The 21,541-nt window shown below is 32.1% G+C and overlaps 1 protein-coding gene and 1 pseudogene across 1 annotated transcript in view; both read left to right on the forward strand.

The window, feature by feature from the left end:
* The first annotated feature begins 2,238 nt into the window (after positions 1–2,238).
* LOC145287770 (S-phase kinase-associated protein 2-like) overlaps positions 2,239–21,541 on the forward strand; it is a 36,596-nt gene continuing 17,293 nt past the window's right edge. Inside the window, exons 1-6 of the mRNA XM_080135592.1 lie at positions 2,239–2,396; positions 12,225–12,450; positions 14,760–14,907; positions 19,444–19,552; positions 20,233–20,347; positions 21,271–21,320. Of these exons, the coding sequence (XP_079991718.1) occupies positions 2,326–2,396; positions 12,225–12,450; positions 14,760–14,907; positions 19,444–19,552; positions 20,233–20,347; positions 21,271–21,320 (719 nt within the window). The 5' untranslated portion in view covers positions 2,239–2,325. The remainder of the gene's footprint in view (positions 2,397–12,224; positions 12,451–14,759; positions 14,908–19,443; positions 19,553–20,232; positions 20,348–21,270; positions 21,321–21,541) is intronic.
* Positions 11,211–11,348, forward strand: LOC145288465 (U2 spliceosomal RNA; annotated as a pseudogene).

The following is a 21,541-nucleotide window of genomic DNA, read 5'->3' on the forward strand; positions in this document are numbered from 1 at the left end:
ATGGATATATGTATGCATGTGTAATGTATGTATATATGTATGCGTGTGTAATGTATTTATATATGTATGCGTATGTGATGTATGCATATATGTATGCGTGTATGATGTATGTATATATGTATGTGTGTGTAATGTATGTATATATGTATATGTGTTATATGTGTCTATATATGTATGCGTGTGTGATGTATGTATTTATGTATGCGTGTATGATGTATGTATATATGTATGCGTGTGTGATGTATGTATATATTTATTCATAAAATCATTAAGTAAATATTGAATTATAATTTCCACTCTTCATTGAATAATATCACTCTTGCAACGTTTTATCGTTATTTTCATGGCAGGTGCTCGTCTGAACTCCAATCCCTGGTCCCCCTCGCCAATCTTTCACGAAAAACACCCGTCTAGCTGAATCCACTGTGAAAAATTTCCCCCACTCTATATCTGTGCCTAGATCAAAACGCGGATTTCATGAACAAAGCTTCTTTCATAGAACTGCACGCCTGTGGAACTCTGTTCCGTCTGCCTGCTTCCCTCCGGACTACAACTTGGATGTCTTCAAGTCTAATGTTAACAAATTCCTAATGAACCGCCCCCCTAATTAAACACTTCATCAAATCTCCTCACTAACGTAATGTACTTGCAATAACCCTTATCCCTGAGTGGCTTCCGGGCCTTGATAAGTGGTGATCACTGTGTAAAAAAAAAAAAAAAAAAAAAAAAAAAAAACGTCGCTGCATAAGTAAAGTTCGTCAATCCTGCTAATTAGGTCAAATGATGCAATTTTATTTAAGACTAGCATTTCAGCCCGGCGTTGCCCGGGTGTTTGGAGGTGTATGTTTAGCAAAAAAAAAAAAGCGGTCAATTTTTTAAACTTTGACCCCTGCTATGACCCCTTAACATTTATTGTTTTGGGCTCAAATCAAGTTATTAAGTTAGATCCCTGTCCAAGGGACCTATATCTAAAATTTCAAGTGTTTAGACCCAAAATTGTCGGAGGAGTTTGGTAGAGTTCTCAAAGGTCAAATCGTTGAACTTTGACCCCTTAACAGCCAAATTTCTGACTGAAAACCGATCACACAGATTTTCCCCAAATCTCAGTACCCTGCATATCAAATTTCGAGTCTGTTGACTTAAAATTGACAGAGTTATTGCATAGGGAAATGTACACACACAGACACACAGACACACGTTCACTTTTATATATATATAAATTCAACATAATTACAGAAAAACACAAGAAAAACACAGAAATGTTTTTATGATTTATGTACCAATTATGAAATGGATAAATCGCGTAAATCGATTAATTAGTTTTATTTTTAACTAAGAAAATCAAATTTTATGAGTAAGCAAAAAGGGACTGTCTCGCGTCGCCATCTTAAAAAAAAGAAAGGCAGATAAGTCCACAATAATTCTAACTTGCAAGGCCAGCTTTGTAATGCTAACTACCCGACATTAAACGTTTAAAAATGATTTTCTAAATAAAAAGAATGGTGTTTATGCACTTATGTTACCGTGCAATTTTTTTAAATAGTATTTTTTAAGTTAAATTCAAGCCTTACAATATCTTTTTTAATTAAATTGTTAGGTGAAAGTACAGAAAACATTCTCATCTCCTCATGTTAAAAATGTCTTTCTAAATAATGCTATTATTTCATCACGGTAACATAAATGCATCAGTACCAACAGAATTACTTGGCGTGAGTTCCTATTTACTTGCCTCCCTACGAGGGCAGAGTTAGACACAAGGTCGGGTTTTAATGTGGGGCAAATCCAGCTACCCAAAAATGAGCATTCTGGATAGGAACAAAAATAAAAATTGTCTCAGTGATGAAGGATTTCTCCTCCACTGACCGAGAACAGAAAAAGTGAGTGTAGCATCAGAACAGATACTACACTGTTATCTTAGCCCGAAGGCCAAGAAACATGGTAAATTTTTGGAATATAACATTTTCGTTCGTGACGGATATGTATATCATAAAGATTTTTCTGTATTTTCTGTAGTTTTATGGGGGGGTTGTTTTTTAATTGGGTTGACTTCTAAATAAGAACCGGGTAGTTTTTAGAAAATTCAATAGATAACGTTTTTTTTTTTTTTTTTTTTTTTTTTTTTTTTTTGTCAGTTGTGTAAATAAGACTATAATGAAAATGTATTTTATTTCCCATTCGTGCTACCGTAGTTTACTTGTTTTTCAGCTCGCCTCCCATGAAAATGTATCGACTTCCGGTCCAAGTGCGCAATCGCATGTTTCGAGTTTTCATTCATCAGTTTTCAAATCGGTCGCGGCTTTTGAGGTTGGCGCTAAAATCAAAAAAATGGTTAACAACCAAAATGAAACGAACAAGTCGAAAACTGCCGACCAAGAAAAGGAAAATGCTCCGAACAGGTTTGTATTTAGAATTGATTTCCCTTCGGCGAATCTTGTTTGCTACCGTTTTATTCGGTGAGCATTCAATAATTATGAAATAAATATTTATAAATGACAGAAAGATCGACTCCCAATAACAACTGGTATTTATTCGCAAATCAAGAGAATAAAAATCGATTTTATTCTTCGGATTTTAAAAATTATTAGTTTAGTATTATTTAAAAAAAAAAAAATAGTGTGTGTGTGTGTATATATATATATATAATATATGTATGTGCGTGTGTATTTATATATAGCGCCATAAGATATTTAATTAAAAATAACAGCTGTTAAAAAATTATTTTGAAGCCCCCCCCCTTTTTTTAAAGCTAAATAAATCCCATCCAGAAATAAATATTTAAGAAATTATCTTTTTTCTTTTTTTTTTTTTTTTTTTTTTTTTTTTGCACGTTTTTAATTATGTTTATGTGATTAATATAATTTGATTAAAAAAAATTATACCCATGCAAAATACTGAATAAATAGGATTTTCAAGTTAAATTCATTTTTGTACTTTTAGATTGTTGGGAGAGTTAAAACGTTTCCCCGATCATTGTTAAGAATAATAACGTTATTATTTCAGTACGATCCGTATTCTGCACAAGTATCGAATTTTTTGCCAAGTTGTAAATTAAAAATAATTTTCATTTTGTAAAAAAAAAAAAAAAAAAAAAAAAGGGGGTGCTATTGCACTTATTGATCCGCGTTATTTTTTTTAAATAGTATTTTTCAAGTTAGTTTTACGATATCTGTTTTTATTAAATTGTTAGGCTAAAGTACAGAATAGGTACAAAACACTTTTCCGTCCCCATGTTAAGAATAGCTTTCTAAATAACGTTATTTCAGCACGGATCAATAAGTGCGATGGTACCAAAAAGACTTAATAAGATGATTTTGTTTTTATATGAAAAAAAATATTTCACAAATCTGTTTATTTTATATTTTTTAACTCTTGATTTGTGATAGACGTTAGTTTAAAACTTTTTAAAGCTCATTAAAGTCTACAAAAGCATCGATTGTTCTTTTCTTGGAATTGAAAAAAATGTTTAAGTCAATAATCGTAGAAATGATTTAATATTCTTGATTATATATGAAAAGTTTTAAACAATAATGATTAAAAAAGAAAAATCCACGTAAACGTGGCCATTTCGTCTTAATAAATTATCTAAAAACGCCATTTCACCTTTGAGCCCCTTTTTATTCCCTCTACAATTTTTATTCGTTGTTGTTTTTTTTTTTCATTTTTCATTCAAAAAAAAAAAAAAAAAAAGCCCTGAAATGGCTAAAACTAAAATAATTTAGAATCATACAATTTAGATTTGAAGCTATAATAAAACTAATCAAACTCTTAATTATTTCCGCGCCAAACAAATTACAAGTTTCATTCATTAATTAAATTTCATCCATTCATTAAATTCACTGAATCTCTAGTTTATTATAATGATCGTGCTAATTAAAAAAAAAAAAAAAAAAAAATTATATCTTCGTATTTTTACAGTTTACGGACCGTGCTGAAATAATAACGTTATTATTTGGAAACCCATTCTTAACATGCAGAGAGGGTTTTGTTAACTATTTTGTACTTCTACCTACCTTTTTAATAAATAAAAGCTACCGTAAAAAATTGAATTTAACTTGATTGATGCTCTGAAATAGCCCAACAAAACAAAAAATGGGATGAAAAAAAAAAGAAGTAAATATGCAATAAATAAATGTTACCAAAGGCAAGCTTACCTGTCGGGATATATTTTTTATTTTATTTATTAACGAGAAAATCTTATCTAAAAAATAGCACGATCTTTAAATTGCAGAAGTACCGACCGATATCTTTATCCTTCTTTTCTCCAAATTTCTGCCATATAATATATATATATATATATATATATATATATATATATATATATATATATATATATGGTGCTAGTGCAGAGAGTGATCCGCGCTATTTTTTAAATCGTATTTCCAAGCTTAATTAAAGTTTTATGATATATATTTTTTCATTCAATTGTAAGGTTGAAGTATAGAATAGGTACAAAACACCCTCCCCTCCCCATGTTAAGAATGTCTTTTTAAATGTTATTTACGTCCGGATCACTCCCTGCACTAGTACCATATATATATATATATATATATATATATATATATATATATATATATATATTACCTACCGCACTCGCACTACTTTAAAGAACGTTCATCTTGGATTTTACCATGCAATTTAGATTTAACATTTTCATATCCTTTTTTTCAAATTCTCTTGCTACAGGACTTCTAATTGATCCATTATTTTTTTTACTTTGACTTTCCATGTCTCACTGACTTTAGCAAATAGGGCACACACCTTTTAAATATTTGCTAATATTTTCTCCACTGAATAAATGGTAGACATCGAAACCCTATAGGTTAAGGAGATTAAATTTCTAAAGTATTCTTTGTCTTGCTTAGAATAATAAAAATCTTTGATCTGAAACTCAAACATTTCACTTCAAAAAAGTTTTTTTGAAATTCATTGAATCAGTGAACTGAATCACTACAATTAATTTATTTGCTCTGTCTTGCATATCGAGCAATTCTTATTTAGATGGGATAATACTTATAGAATATTACTGCCAGTAATATTTTGTAAATCTTATAATCACAGGTTTCCATACCAACTGATTATTCTCAAATAAAATTCTGAAGTGTGTATAAGGGGGTTTGTATTACTATATACATAGATTCGAAAAAGTTGTCAAAAAACACATATATAACAAATAAATGTTATCAAAGGTAAGATAAGTTACTTTTCTACCTAATTGGATACTTATTTTAGTGTTTTAATTTAATGTAACATGTTTATTCAGCTCGAAAAATATACAGTGTTTACCGATATGTATTGAAAAATTTTGGTTTGTTTTACAATCCAGAGATACGAAAAAGTGGTAAAAAAAATTCCAAAATATAACAAATGTTAGCAAAGGCAAAATAAGTTGCTCTTCTACCTATCCGGAAAAGCTTTTAGTGGTTTTTAAAAAAAAAAAAAAAACCCACAACGAAATTAAGCGATTTACATTCATCCGTTCACCTTATCCAAATAGGATGGGGTCGAAATATGCAGTCGAAATTACCTGAATATAACTGAATTGTTAAAAAGAAAGAAAAAAAAACTTTAATCGTGTTAGCAGGTGAAAATTTGCGGCCATCTTGTTTAAATCGAAACGGAAAATTACCTCCCTTTTTAACTCTGTTTTATCGTTTTCATCAAATTCTATTTTTTATTTTGGTGATTTTTTACAACGGGACTCCGCCTGGCGCCTATTATAAACACCGCCACCTCTCCATTGTAAGAATGGCTTTCGGAATAAAACCCTCAACCTCGAAAGCCGTTTTTTAAAACATGGGGAGGTGTGGGGGGGGGGTTATTCCGAAAACCGTTATTAACATGGGGTGGTTGGGGGTGTTCATACTACGCTGGGGCAAGTTGTAAAAAAATACCTTTATTTTTTTTAATAAATAATTTTCTACCTTATCGATTTTCGTAATTTTTGGATATAATCATCTTAAAAATACGAGGAATACCATTGCTTTCCCAATGTTTTAAAATAAAATTCAGTATTTCGATTTCCGAAATTTCGTCCTAATAGTGTAGAAGCGCGAAGACCTTTGCTATAAAATCATATTTAAGGTGGAAAGAAGGTAAAAATTTACCGTTTATTGCGGAGTTATCTGCCCCTATTTCTTCAAGATGGCGACGCTTGCTCATAAAATTTGATTTTCTTTTAAAAATATATATATATATATTTGACCAATTTACGTAATTTTTTGGAATATGAACATTTCGTTCCGTGACGGTACGCACATCGTAAATTTTCCTTTTCTTTCGAAATGGGTTGAATTCTGGACAAGAACCCAGTTCTAATATGTTCTCAATAGTTTGGATCTCAAATGTTCATTGGCTTTTGGAGCACAACTGCACAATTCTACCATAGTCATAAATTGCTGACGTCGCAGAATAAAGTACAATTGCCACGATTAGGCGATAGACGACTATTGCGATGGTAGTTATTTTCTGTTTCAATTCGCAAAGAAGTTGTCGAGGGATTTATAAAACATAAATAAACTATTATATAAAACGTATCTCCCCCCCCCCCCAGAAAGATAATTAGACGTACGTATGGAAACGGTATCCCCTCTGTATTTTTTTTTCCGTGTTTATTTTATTTTATTTTATTTTTTTTCTACCAGGTTATCAAAAAAAAAAAAAAAAAATTAAGTCAATATAAAAATATTTGTAGAGGGGCTAAGTCTCTAATCTAACGTTCTAGTCAACCCAGAATCCATTTTCGGGCCATTTAAGGCCAAATTTCACGAATTTAGCCTTTTTTCGGCGATTATTTTTTAAAAAGTGAAATTAAAAAAATAAATAAATAAATAAAATAGGCTAAACCGCTTTAAAAAGGCTAAATTCTCGAAATTTGGCCTAAAAACATCGACTAAAGTGGGTGATCGTTTTACGCGGAATTAGAAACTGAACACCCCTACAAATATTTAAATTTATATTAATAAATAATATATCAATATTTAAATATTGACTTTAAAAAAATGATATGATAGACTAGTATCAATTCGATAATAATCCGCTAAAAAAATTGGGGAAAAAATACACAGGGAGGAGATAACATATGTAATAATTATTTTACATTTGAATACATGCAATTAAAAGTAAGTATTTCTGCCTGGAAAATATAGTGAAGTTTCATTTTTTAAGTGTATTTAATTATTAATTTTGAAAATGCACCCGTTTTAAAATAATCCTCGTAATAATCGTTTATCACTTAATCGTGAGTATTGTACTTTAATCTGTGACGTCAGCAGGTTACGTAACTTTTTTTTTTTTTTTTTTTTTTTTTTACATAGGCATCCCCACATTATCAAGGCCAAGAGGCCACTCAAGGATAAGGGTTAAAGAGTGTACATTAGAAATTGGACAATATAGTAATCATTAGTAATGAAAATTTGGTAAATTTGATAACTTATATGGAACGGCCCATCAAGAACTTATTTACGTTAGACTTAAAGACAACCATATTGTAGTCAGCCGGAAAGCAGGAAAACGGAAGACAATTCCACAGGCGTGCAGTTCTAAGAAAGAAGCTTTGTTCATGGAATCTACGTTTAGGTTTGGGCACAGATAAAGAGTGGGGGGAATTATTGATAGTGTTTACAGCTAGACGAGTGTTTCTTGTGAAAGTTTGGCGAGGGGGGACCATAGATTGAAGCTCAGTCGAACACTTTCCATGAAAATAACGATACATCAGAGACAAACTCGCAACATCTCTTCTGTGAGATAGAGGTTGCAAGGAAGAGAAAAGGACATCTCCTACGAGGCTACGAAGTCTATTTTGAACTCTATCAAGGCAGGCCAAGTCCTTTCTAGCAGCTCCTGCCCAGATGTGGCAACAGTATTCCATCCTTGGACGTACCTGGCTCTTATATAGATAGAGAATAGCATCAGCAGTGAGATATCTACAGGATCGATAGAAAGATCCCACCATTTTTCCAGCGGCCTTGGCAACAGATTTGATGTACGTGTTCCATTTAAGATCAGGAGTAATGGTCAAGCCAAGAAGCTTGTCAAAACTTGAGGCCTCCTGAAGACGAGAGCCATTCATTTCAATTGATGCCAGATGTGGATCAGAATGTTGATGATATAAAGAGAGAAGCTTGGTTTTAGATGCATTAAAAGTAACCAGCCACTCCTTACCCCATTGTACTACGTGCTTAAGATCAGAGGAGAGAGAATTGGAGAGAACTTGGTCGTTTACTGTCTTAGATGTGCTACCATAAATGGTAGTGTCGTCAGCATACTTTAATGGAAGGGCCTTGCCCTTCTATTTATGTTGGCCACGCTTGAATGAACTAATATATATATATGTTTATCTTACTTTCTTTTCGACAATTTAAAGGTTTCAAAGTCCCTTTAGAATCTCGAAGTATACAATAAAATAATTGTTGCCATACCGATTTAATCTTCGTGGCAGTTTTGAAATGCGAAATTGATTTTTGAAGCTTCCAATGCCACAAATTTCAGTAAACCTTCTGGTTTTAATATTTAGCGGTTTTACAATAAAACGGTACTAGTGCACTTATTGATCCGTGGTGAAATAATAACGTTATTATTTAAAAAGCCATTCTTAACATGGGGAGGGTGTTTTGTACCTATTCTGTACATTTAACCTTACAATTGAATAAAAAAAAACGTATCGTAAAAGTTTAAACTTGGAAATACGATTTAAAAAAATAGCGTGGATCAGTAAGTGCATTAGCACCAAATAAGCAAACTAACTTTGCTGAAGTTTTCAAATTGGTGCTTTTTAAAAATCTTTTTTAGTGTTTTAAAATTAAAATTGTTTTTTAAAATTAGGTGCTTATTTAGAATTACACTTAGCAAAAAAATGAAAATAATTACAGCATATATATATATATATATATATATATATAAATCAAAATGCTCTAATTTCTGTAATTTCTAAAACCCAGCAAGGAAATAGTAGTTTTAGATTAAGACTCCCCCCTCCCCCTTGAATAAGATTCTAATTTTTTTTTTTTTTTTAAAGATGATCACAAGTGAACATCTTGAAAAACATGTTTGCAAAAAAATTGAGGTAGGTGGGGGGGTCAGTTTTGCATATAAATTTGTAAAAACGATCCCTTATGAATTTAGTAACATATCCAAAAATTATGAAAAATAAGATAGAAAATCAATTATTCACTAGTGGGACCTGTGGAAATTCCACAGGGAACTCATTCATATGTAGTATATTGATGTTGGCATTCTGTGGATGTTCAGTGTAAATGGAGACGCTCTGATATTATGGTAGCTTTTTTGTTAAAACTGCAAAAGTATTTATCTAAGCTAGCAGGGATGCCCGGCATAGCCCGGTCATAAAGTACACTTAAATATATTTTAATTCTTGCAGATTCGTATATATTATTATAGAGTTAATATTCTATCGATTTTTATATATATATATATATATATATATATATATATATATATATATATATATATATATATATAAAATTATAATTTTGCGATTTCAAAAATAAAAAAGATATATCCATATGAGATGGATGCATCAGCTTGAACCGAAACCAAAACTTATGGGGGGGGGGGAAACAACTTGCGCGCGCAGGTGTGAAGCAGTTAACAAATAAAAATCTGATGACCTCCAAATACCAAGTTTTAAATTTTGACCTCTTAGAAGTCCTTTTTTCCAGAAGAAAACCGATTAAAAAGTTTTCCATATGTCTAAATATCCTATATACCAAATTTCAAGTCTGTAGATAAGAAATTTGTTGAGTATATAGGTTGAGAGTTGTTCTCACACATACACACACACACACATATTCTCGCGTTGCCCAGTCGTAAAATATGCATGAATATTATATATTAATTTATGTAGAATTTTTATTTATTATAAACAGAATACCGTAGGTATTTAATGTTAATTTTTTTCTTTCTTTCTTTTTTCTTTCTTTTTTCTTTTTCTTTCTTTTTTCTTTCTTTCTTTTTTCTTCTTTCTTTTTTTTTCTTTTTCTTTCTTTTTCTTTCTTTTTTTCTCTTTTTTTTTCTTTTTTTTTCTTTTTTTCTTTTTTTCTTCTTTTTTTCTTTTTTTCTTTTTTTCTTCTTTTTTTCTTTTTCTTTTTTTCTTTTTTTTCTTTTTTTTTCTTTTTCTTTTTTTTCTTTTTCTTTTTTTTTCTTTCTTTTTTTCTTTTTCTTTTTTTCTTTTCTTTTTCTTTTTTTCTTTTCTTTTTCTTTTTCTTTTTTTTCTTTTTTTTTCTTTTTCTTCTTTTTCTTTTTTTTCTTTTTTTTTCTTTTTTCTTTTTTTTCTTTTTTTTCTTTTTTCTTTTTTTTCTTTTTTTTCTTTTTTTTCTTTTTCTTTTTTTTCTTTTTTTTTCTTTTTCTTTTTTCTTTTTCTTTTTTCTTTTTCTTTTTTCTTTTTCTTTTTTCTCTTTCTTTTTTCTCTTTCTTTTTTCTCTTTCTTTTTTCTTTTTCTTTTTTCTTTTCTTTTTTCTTTTCTTTTTCTTCTTTTCTTTTTCTTTTTTCTTTTCTTTTTCTTTTTTCTTTTCTTTTTTCTTTTTTCTTTTTTTTCTTTTTTCTTTTCTTTTTTCTTTTTTTTCTTTTCTTTTTAAAAAAAAAACGCATGCATGCAAGTATTGTTTTTTCTAAACAAATCACTTGTAAGTAAAAAAATAAATAAAATACTTGAGCTGAGATTGAAATCAAAACCTAAAGACGGGAGTCAATTACGATAACCCTTACACCAGCTTGACATGACTTTCAAAAAGTGTTTTCAAACCAACTCGTACTTAACATAAGGAAGCTGTCATATTTCACAACCGCACATCCACAGTTGTGAAACAGTTGAAAACAGAACAATACGGTAGCCTCCCACATACCTATTTTCAATTTTGCTCCTTAGCAGCCCTTTTTTAGTCGCGTGCAAGCTACTCTATAAGTCGGTCCGTCGGTCAGTAACACTTTTATGCTTGGCCTTTTTGGTTAAGATCAAAGGTCTGTTATTAATAGATGCTGTTCTTGGCTTTTGGCCAAGATCAAAGTGTAGTATCTGCTCCGACAGTGGGGGGAAAACCCCACATAGACCTTGGTCAGTGTAGTGGCAATCCTTCATACCAATTGTCACCATCCAGCTCCCCTACTCCCCGGGGAGTTGGTTCCCATTTCCCCTTCACTTCTCACATTAAAAATCGGCCTTGTGCCTAATTTGCTCGGTGGGAGAGCAAATAAATACCCTTTTCTTGGTCTTTTGGCCAAGATCAAAGTTTAGTATCTGTTCTTACTACATGCTGTACTTATGTTTGTAACTTTGTGATATAAAGTAGGGGATCACTTTTCTGTATTAATATAATGTAAAATGATCACCCACTTTACAACCAGTCAGTCTCAAAGCCATTCAAGTCATTCTTCAAATCATTCAAGTTGTTTTTGAAGGATTCCAGTTATTTTTTAAGCATTCAAGTCATTCTTAAGGTCATTCAATTCATCCTTAAGTTCATTAAAATCATTCTAAGTCATTTACTTTTTATTTATTTAAGTCATTTCAGCCCATTTTTCGGTCATTTTAGTTTATCTTTAAGAAGTTCATGTCAATCCTACATTCACGCATTCATTCATTACACGAGAGCACGCGACTAATGGCTATCGGCCTTGTTCTTGATGAAAACGGATCAAAGTTTTTCACATGTCTGAATATCCTATATAGCAAATTTTAAGTCTGTAGATCAAAAATTCGTTAAGTATATAGGTTGAGAAGTGTCCTCACATATTTTCACTTTTATAGATATAATAGATTAAATAATATGAAGTCAGGGGAAGTAACTCAGGTTGTCTTGATACACAATTATCTATTTGTCAAAGTACATGTTTTGTGTAATAATGCAGTAATATTTAACTAATTGTGACATGCCAACTAGGTAGATAACATTGCTTTTTTAGTTGAAATTGACATAAAATGTAAGTTGATACCATTGGTTCTTCATAAAAGCTCAATTTTTTTACTGTCGGATTTCCTATTGTGGCAAAAAAAAAGTTTTCATTTTTTTCTTTTTCTTTTTTTATAAATAAATAATTGCACAACACTTTTGTTTCGGTTTCATTCAGTTTCCATTTTTAGATAAACTCAAGTCAGGTGACCATTGACGCTGTGTGTAAATATTACCGCCCCCCCCCTCCTCCCCAATTATTTTTCTTTTTCCAGTTTTCTTTTTCTTTTCAATATTTACTGATTGTAACTTTTCTTTCAGAAAACGCAAGGCTACTGATTCTCAGTGTGGCCCAGCCTCTCAAAAAGCCAAGACGAAATGGTCAGCCGATGGTGACGCCTGCCCTTATATTTATAAAGACTATAAAGAACTGGGAGTGGGTCCTTTAGTGGACACCAGCCTGGATGGGAGTTCTAACAGTTGTCCAGCAAAGGGGATGGAAAAAACGCCGGCTATTACGGTGCTCGACTGCACACAAGTACCAGATGTAAGTAAAGTACTACGTGAGTTTTTATTTTATTTTCAAATTAATTTTTAAAATTCTGATTTGAAAAGCTGTTACATACGTTACCAATCTTGACGATAAGTATATTTACCTGCCGTCCACTGCGTCAAAGTTAGATATGAAGTCATTCGTAGTGAGGAATCAAGCTTTCTCTAAAGAGCAAAAATGAGGGTTTTCTGGGTAAGTACAAAATTTACTGGGATCGGACCTGTTGGCATACCCCAATTGGGGTATCTCGGTGATTGTCTTTTCTTTTAAAGTAAAGGAGTCGGTAACGCTTGGGAGGATGGCCTTCTATATTGAATAGAACAATATTCCATTTTTTTTTTTTTTTTTCATACATATATTTATTTTTACATAATCTATCTTATATATATATATATAAGGCAAAATGTGTGTTAGTGTGTGCATTTTGTTTTGTTTGGCAAAGGCTGGGGGGAGGGTTTACTGTTTCTTAGAATTTTTTATATGCTACCTAGATTATAATATCTCCGATTTAGGAAAGGGGTTGTGTCTATCTTTTATTTGAGCGAATTTTACATACTATTTTCGCTGTATTTCCTAGTCTCCGCGTGTTTGTTTGGCTTTTCAGTATAAAAGCGAAACTGAATCCGTAGCAAAGATATATTTAGATTTAGTTTGAGGGTACTTTTTAATTGACAATGGGTTTTATCGCACAGAAGTGGCTATGGATTTGTGAAAAACTATCGATGAGATTTTAATGACAATAGGAACAATTTACGGACAAAACAAATTCAGTTTACGACGATACATTTGATGGTTGAGAGTTTAGTCGAGACTTTGATGTCAGTTAAGAGCTGGACATTGTTGAAAACAGATTGGCTTGGGCCAGGTTGGGGAAGCTTTGAGAGATCAAGATAAACTGACGGCAGCAGATGAGCCTCGACAGTAGAATGTGCGTTTGGACTTTAGCATTTAGACGGTCGATGTCATTACACACAAACCCAGTCCAACCAATGTATGTGTCAAGCGTCAGTGTCTGTGTTTTTTGTTTTGTTTGTTTGTTTCTCTTGAATTGTTTTAATTTTGAATTAAGCTGTGTTTAATTTCGGAAGAGTTCCTCATGATTAGCTGTTCTGTACAAGTCCTGGAGTTTTTGGTGGGTAGCTGTTCTGTACAAATTTTGGACTTTTGAAGTTTTGCAGGCAAAAAGCAAAAGATCTTTCTTGTGTGGACACAAAAAAATTATGTGCGAGAATGCTGAAAGATTCAATATTTTTATGGAGCAATTCTGGTTTCTGATTGGTTGCTAGCAGAACGTGGCTCCATTTGATTGGTCAGTTTCTATCGCCAGTGTCTATAAGTAGAATCTTCCGATTTTCTGTAATCACGCCCCTTCTCCCCCTATTATATTAAATATATTGCAACAGTTTACTCCCTTCCATGATTGCCAGTATTAGAAACGATGATGATATAGCCATAAGAAGATGGACGAGAAATTCGCGACATGCAATGTTAGAGATTGTCAGTGATTTGTAGGGGGGGGAGTAACTAGTGTTATACTATGTGATTTTTGGAATATGGCATTTTTGTTCTGTGATTTTCTGTATTTTTTGTTTTTTAGCAAGTTGAATTCTGGGAAAGAATCAGTTTCTGATTTTGAAATGTAATTATTTTATTTAAAAAAAATTTTTATTTTTTTTATTTATTTATTTTATTTATTATTTATTTATTTATTTTTTTTCAAATAAAAAAAAATTCATCATGTATAGGGTAGTTTTATGCTAGGAGTGCATTGTGGTGCTTATTTATCACACCGTTGTCATGTCACAGTAGTGAACATATCCAAAAATTATGAAAAGCAATAAGATAGAAAATATTAATGAAAACAGTTTTCGAAAACAATTGGTGAAAATTGAGTTTTGTTGAATTGGCCTAATGTTTCAGAAAATGTTTACCTCCCTTTTTACGAGTTGAACTCTCCGGTTTCAGTTTTTTTTTTAGCAAAGCTCAATTTTTGCGAATTGTCTTCGAAAACTATTTTCATCAATAATTAATTTTTTACCTTATCGTTTTTCATAATTTTTGGATATGTTCATTACTGCAACATGACGATTAAGTAGACACCGTTGGTTTCACTTGAAATTTAATATTTCGGTTTTTGAATTTTGCTTTAATAACAAAGAAGTACTTACATTCTTGGTATGTATGGCTAGGAAGTTTGCTGCGTATGTTATGCAGTACGTGCAATTCATTTGCGCGTGCGTGCATGACGCTTGTGCGATGTAAATGTTGAAATGAAATGTAACCTTTGTTTTATTTGAATCTAGGCTCCCCGCATCATGGTTACAAGTCACCTGGAGAACCATGCAACAAACAAAAGTCCAAAGAAAAATCAAACAAACAAATACGTCTTCTTAAAAGGGGACGACGATTTTATAAAACGGAGAAAAAAAGGTCCAGAAATTTCCAAAAATAGTAAGTAACTTTATATATATATGTGTCAAATTAAAATGAGTCTTGTCTCTCTATCTCTCTTTCTCTCTATCTCTATATCTCTATCTCTCTCTCTTTCTCCCCCCCCCCCTGCGAATACCTTGTCACTCTTGAAAAAAAATCAGGACGAAATATTAGGACGCTATTTTGAATTGTTGTTTTTCCAATATCCTTTCTTATATGGCTTTCTAAACGCCTTCCATCTGCGCAATCTAAGATAGATCTTACATAGCAGGACCGCGTTCCGAACAAAGAAGTTCTTGCCACAGAAAATCTTCCAAGCATGTTTGCCTTCCTCTCCCAGAGACGTCTGTGCTGGTTAGAGCATGTCGTTCGCATGCAGGATGGCTGAATCCTCAAAGACATCCTGTATGGCGAGCTCTCAACCGGCAGCATATCAACCGGTAGACCACTCTTCAGATTTAAGGATGTGCGCAAAAGGGACGTAAAATCAGCCAACATCAACCCTGTGGACCTTGAATCCTACGCTGCAGACTGTGACTCCTGGAGAGTCAAAGTCAAAAAATGTGTCCGGCTGAGCGAGAAGAGAAGAAATGAACGGTGGGAGGAGAAGAGAGGCGCAAAAGGACACCATCGGCAGAGTCTGATGGAGGGTGCATTTATTTGCTTCCCCACGAGAGCAAATTAGGCACAACGGCGTTTTTTAATGTTGGGAAGGGAAAGGGGGACCCGCTCCTCCGAGTGAAAGGGAGGGGGAGCTGGTAGTGCTGCCTCTTGGTATATAGGGTTACTCCTACATGGACCAGAAATCTTTTATCGTTATTTCCATGGCAGATGCTCGTCTGAACTCCAATCTCTGGTCCCCCCTCGCCAATCTTTCACGAAAAACACCCGTCTAGCTGAATCCACTGTGAAAAATTTCCCCCACTCTATATCTGTGCCTAAGTCAAAACGCGGATTCCATGAACAAGGCTTCTTTCTTAGAACAGCACGCCTGTGGAACTCTGTTCCGTCTGCCTGCTTCCCTCCGGACTACAACTTGGATGTCTTCAAGTCCAATGTTAACAAATTCCTAATGAACCGCCCCCTTAAGTAAACACTTCATCAAAGCTCCACACTAAGGTAATGTACTTGCAATAACCGTTATCCCTGAGTGGCTTCCGGGCCTTGATAAGTGGTGATCACTGTGTAAAAAAAAAAAAAAAAAAAAACTGATTGCCCTAAGGGCAATGGTCTTTTAGTGCAGCATCTGCCGGAACAGATGGTATTTATTTGCTCCCCCACCGAGCAAATTAGGCACAAGGCCGATTTTTAATGTGAGGAGTGAAGGGAGGGGGAAGGGAAAAAGGGGGACCAGCTCCCGAGAGGTGGGAAATGGGAGCTGGTTAATGGTCAGGCATGTGGGGTTGCCCCCACATCTGGTCTTTGCTAATCATAGCTAGTCCTAGCTAGTCATAGCTTGCAGTATCTGCCGGAACAGATACTACACTTTGATCACGGAAGGACGCCAACAACAATGAGTTTCTTTGTTCTTCTCTCCTGTCAAGAAAGGAAATATGGTGGACAGAAGGATGAATTTTTAATATTACATTATTTTTTTATACTAGCGGCTGCGCCGCATTGGCACACAACGCTGAGTCAAGCACAAAATCGAGTATACTCAACATCGTCCTACCATCAACGCTTACTCTGTGAACTATGGGAAATTCCCATATGCACAAAACAAAATCGTTGAAAAAACAAAAAAATATCCTAACTAAGGGTCAGGATAATGAGTAAACGTTGGATAAAATGATGGTTAAAATTATTACGAACTTGCCAGGATTCGAACCTGAAATCTTCTGATCCGTAGTCAGACGCGTTATCCATTGCATCACAAGTCCTGTCTGTATGCCGAAAGATGTTACTACGACTGTATACAGGCAGTGCTAAATTCCGTTAACATGGGCAGGTAACTTTTTCGACAATTGCACGAAACGACCCAAAAACTCTTATTTTGGGGTTTTTGTGTGATTTGGCGTTGTTCATTACGAACCATATATAGATAAGGACAATCTAGGGACTCACACCTTTCGGGGGGGGGGGGGTCAATTCGGTGCATCCGTTCGAAAGTTTTATTGGTATATACACACACACACACATATAAATAAATAAACATTTAGAATTTTATTTATAGTATAGATAACTGGTTTGGAAAACTTTTTTTTATGATTTAATCAGTTTCTAAAATATATGCTATATAATATGTATTGTGTATATAATTTTATATTTTAGCAAGGTACTTAGGATTGAATTTATGGTTTGAAATAGTTCTTTAAAATACTTATCAATTTCTTTATTTACTTATTTATATATATATTATATATATATATATATATATATATATATATATATATATATACTAGCAGGGCGACCTGACGTTGCTCAGGATTTAAAAGGGATTAGCAAATGTTCCACGCTTCTAATACTTTTATTGTCATTGAAATCATTAAAATCGCTTATTCGTCAATCAAATCAATTGATTGCCTGCTCTAGTCAGGAACACGCCGCTGTGCACTGGGAGGAAACTTCACGTGCCTCCCCGAAGTGACTTTGTTCACAATTTATTGTAGTCTACATTGCACTGTAGAGAACCTACTATTGATTTTATGAAATTATTTTTATTTTCATATAATGACTTGAATTAAGTTTAAAATGCAAAAGTCAAGTACAATGATCCAATTATACTATAAGGAGAAGCGTTCATTTTGAACGCGCCTCTGTCTTATCAAAGAGCCTACTGTTGATTTTATAGGCCGAGCCATTCTGCTTGTGTGGTGATAAAACTTCTTGAATGCATTTATGCTGGTAGGCTGCATAAAAGTGTTAACTTTGACCAAAATTGGACTGTTTCTTCTTTAATCAGATTTCTTTGATTATCGATTTTTGATACTTATCAGAGGTATTCCGATACAAAAAAAAAAAAAAAACTACCTAAAAACACCCCCCAGGCACATAAGGTACATGTGTATGAAATTTTTTTTAAAATAGGCCCTATTGTTTTGGAGTCTGTAGGGAACGAAATCTCTCACACACACACACACACACACACAAAGGTCCTTTTATATATAAGTAGATTATATTTTTATTTATATATTAATAAAAATAGTAACTGGATTGGCTACATTTTTTTTATTGTGGAAGTAGTTGTTTTTTTTTTTCTACTGGAAACCATTAATTTAACAGGAGTCCTGTTTTTAAATCTCCAAAACAGCTGTATGATCTCCATATTCTATGTAACAATTTAAGTTAAGATTCTTTTTTTTTTTTTCTTCCCCCCCCCCCCATTATGCAGTTTAATCTACTTTTGTTAATGTGTATTTTCTAGCAGAAAGTTGGTTTATCCAAATACTAAGTCTGCAAGCTATTAAATTTTCGTTCAAATTCCTCGGAATTTAAATTGCATTTTAAAAATATTTATTTTAGTATTTTTCTATAAAATACTAAAAGATTCTTTAGACATATATTGCCATAGTAACTTAAATCTGGCGAGTTTGAATTTCCATCTTTCAAAGAAACACGTGTAAGACAAATTATATTTTTAATAAAATAAGAGTGATGGCAATGCATCTTTGGTTTGGTATGTTTATTTCTGATATATATGCTCTGAAAGTGTAAATTCATTTTTATTGAGCTTAATTAATTGTGGTAATTTTCTTAAAAAATTTTACTGAAAACATTCATTAAAAGTATTCTTTAAATGTGTGCGTTTATGCGAAAAATATTCTTTTTTTCAATCATATTTCACCCTTTTATTTATACCAATCCTTTTATTAGTTGTTCATCTTACCGTTTATTTCAAACTCTTGAAAGTATCTGTTTCGTACCGCAGAAACTATCATAGTTATGATAAATTATGAATATTTCATAATGCAAATGTTCTTCAGATTTCTGCGGTCAGGCTCTTAAATTTTTATTTTCTTTTTAAATTTAAAAAGATCTTTCCTGAGGAGTCTTTGTTGAAAATATTCATAATAATCATATGATTGTTGCTGCGTTACGAAACAGATACTGCCAAGAGTTTGACATGTAGAAAAGAAATAAATGTAAGATGAATAATATCTTGGAATTTGGAATATAACTATTTTGTCGTATATATATTTCTAAATATTATAAAATGTTAATTCTTGTTGCGATAAAAAATGTTCTGTACTGGGGATTGAGCATTATTATAGTAAGAGAAAATGCTGAATGTCTAGTTACATATTTTACAAATAAATAATAAATTCTAACTGCACAGCAAAGAACATTATAAAAGATAGAAGATTTTCAAACCTAGGTTTTTCAAAGAAACCAGTCCTCTAACTTCTGCAGAGAAATTTTTGTTTCTCTGAGTAAAAATTCATCAGACCAAGTAGGTGTATGTATGTATGTCTCGTCATTAATGAAGAGATATGATTCTTTCTCAATGCTTTTAACTTCATATGCCGCCTTATTTTTAATTGGAATTTCTTTTATTTTTTACATTTCTTCACAAATTGAATATATGTGTGATATTATTTCGTTTATAATTTGCAGATATTGTAGAAAATCTTCCCGACATTGTTTTATTAAATATTTTCAAATATTTGCCGAAGGTTGTTTTGGCCAAATGTGCCAGAGTGTGTAAAAAATGGCATAGAATCTCGTAAGTATTTTTCTTTCTTTTTTTTTTTTCCATCCCCGTTTCCTTGTTTTTCCCCTGTTTTCTCTTTTTTGTTTTTTTTCCTCTCCGACCCACCCTCCCCCTCCCCTTTTCACTCCGTTTTTTTCCCCCCCACCCCCACTGTTTCCTTTTTTCAACATTTACAGATATCCTGTGTGTAAAGTGCAACAAACGTATCAGGATTCCAAAAAAAATAGTGTTTGTGTTCTGTTGGAAGAAGTAACAATAAAAAAAAAAAAAAAAAAAAAAAAAAAAAAATTAAAAATTATTGAAAATAAAATTTATTCAATTATTATACAGTTTAATTTATATTTAATAATGTAGAAGAGCTCTTAAAATCCAGGGGAGGTACCTGCAGTCCATGATTTTTCTAAAATAATTGTAATTCTTGAAGATCCATTTCAAAATAGAAAATGGTGACATGCTAATGTTTTATTTTAATTTTTTATCTAATAGTCCTAGTAAATCTGCTCAATTATTTTTTTTTTTTTTTGTAATTTTGGCACATTAGTACGTAATAGTGTTTTTACCTGGAATGCATTATTTTGTCATCCATGATGCTGCACAAGGACAAAAAAAAAAAAATACAATTTTTAGAAGCTTTTATGCAATAAATGTCTAATGTTCATTTTTTTTTTTTTTATTTTTTTTTTTATTTAAAGAGAATCAGAAAGTTTGTGGAAACGGTTGGATCTTGGATGCAAAAGTTTATCAGAAGGAATATTAGGGCAAATATTAAATCGTGGTGTTACAATTCTTCGGTTATCAAGGGCACAGGTAAGTTCAGATTTTTTTATTTTTTTTGCCTCCGACGATAAAAACAAATGCATAAATACATCATTGATAAAAATCTACTGATACAGTTTTTTCTTGGTTTCAGAATTTTTTAGATAAAGTATTTTATTTTTAAATAAGAAAATCAAATTTTGCGACCAAATGACAATATTGCAGCATCATTGTGTAAACAAAGAAAATAACTCAAAATAATTCAAACTCGCAAGGTTTTAACCAATTTTAACAGGGGGGGGGGGAACTCAAATTCGCTTAAAAATTACTTATATATATATATATTTTACCGTCACTGGATTATTTATCTTCCACCAGACTATCCATTCATGTGTAATCACCTTTTTCTTCACCATATTCCCTCTGCTTCACTTTTTTTGTTATCAAGTAAGATCTTTGACTTACTTGTTATTTAATCTGATCCCGCATTTTGCTAATTCCTACCCTCTGATTAGAAGGAAAGTATTTCTTCAAAACTCCGCGGATTAAGGAGTAGCCACTTATCTAGTGTTTCCTTTTCAGATTAAATGTTTTTAACTCTTTTTCAAAGTGTTTAACATGTTTTATTAACTGTTTGCTCGTATATATATATATATATATATATATATATATATATATATATATAAAAAACTAGATTAATTTATATAATTTTGGAATACATGATGTACATACCCGTCACGAGTATGTACATCATAAAGATTTTTTTTTTATATATAACTCTAATATTAAAAACTACTTGATGAATTGAAGTGGTTTTTGGGATACAATATTTTCTTTCTGTTACAGGTATGTACATCAGTTTTTATTTTAATTTTTATTTAATATGGGGGAATTCTGGATAAACAGCAAATTTTTTTTTTTATATATAAAATTGTTTTATTTTATCTTTATTTTATTTATTTTGATTTTTCCAGATCTCATCACCCATTTACACAGGAATCCGAAGCGTCTTCAGTTCCACTAAGTAAGTATTTTTATCAACAAAACTTTATATTTCATTACAATTTGTCCAAATTTCAGAGTTCACCCTGAAGAACCTCGGAGGTTACATGGATCGAAACCTGGGGAAAACGACGCTGATGAGAATCGTAGTCCAAAGGATCCAAATAATATGAATAACCAATCCTCATCTAAAAGAAATTCGGAAACGTAATATAATTCAGTATGGGCCTGGATTAATACAAA

The sequence above is a fragment of the Euprymna scolopes genome, chromosome 11, assembly GCF_053919585.1.
Source record: "Euprymna scolopes isolate OS-2025 chromosome 11, ASM5391958v1, whole genome shotgun sequence".
In the NCBI taxonomy this organism is placed as follows: domain Eukaryota; kingdom Metazoa; phylum Mollusca; class Cephalopoda; order Sepiida; family Sepiolidae; genus Euprymna; species Euprymna scolopes.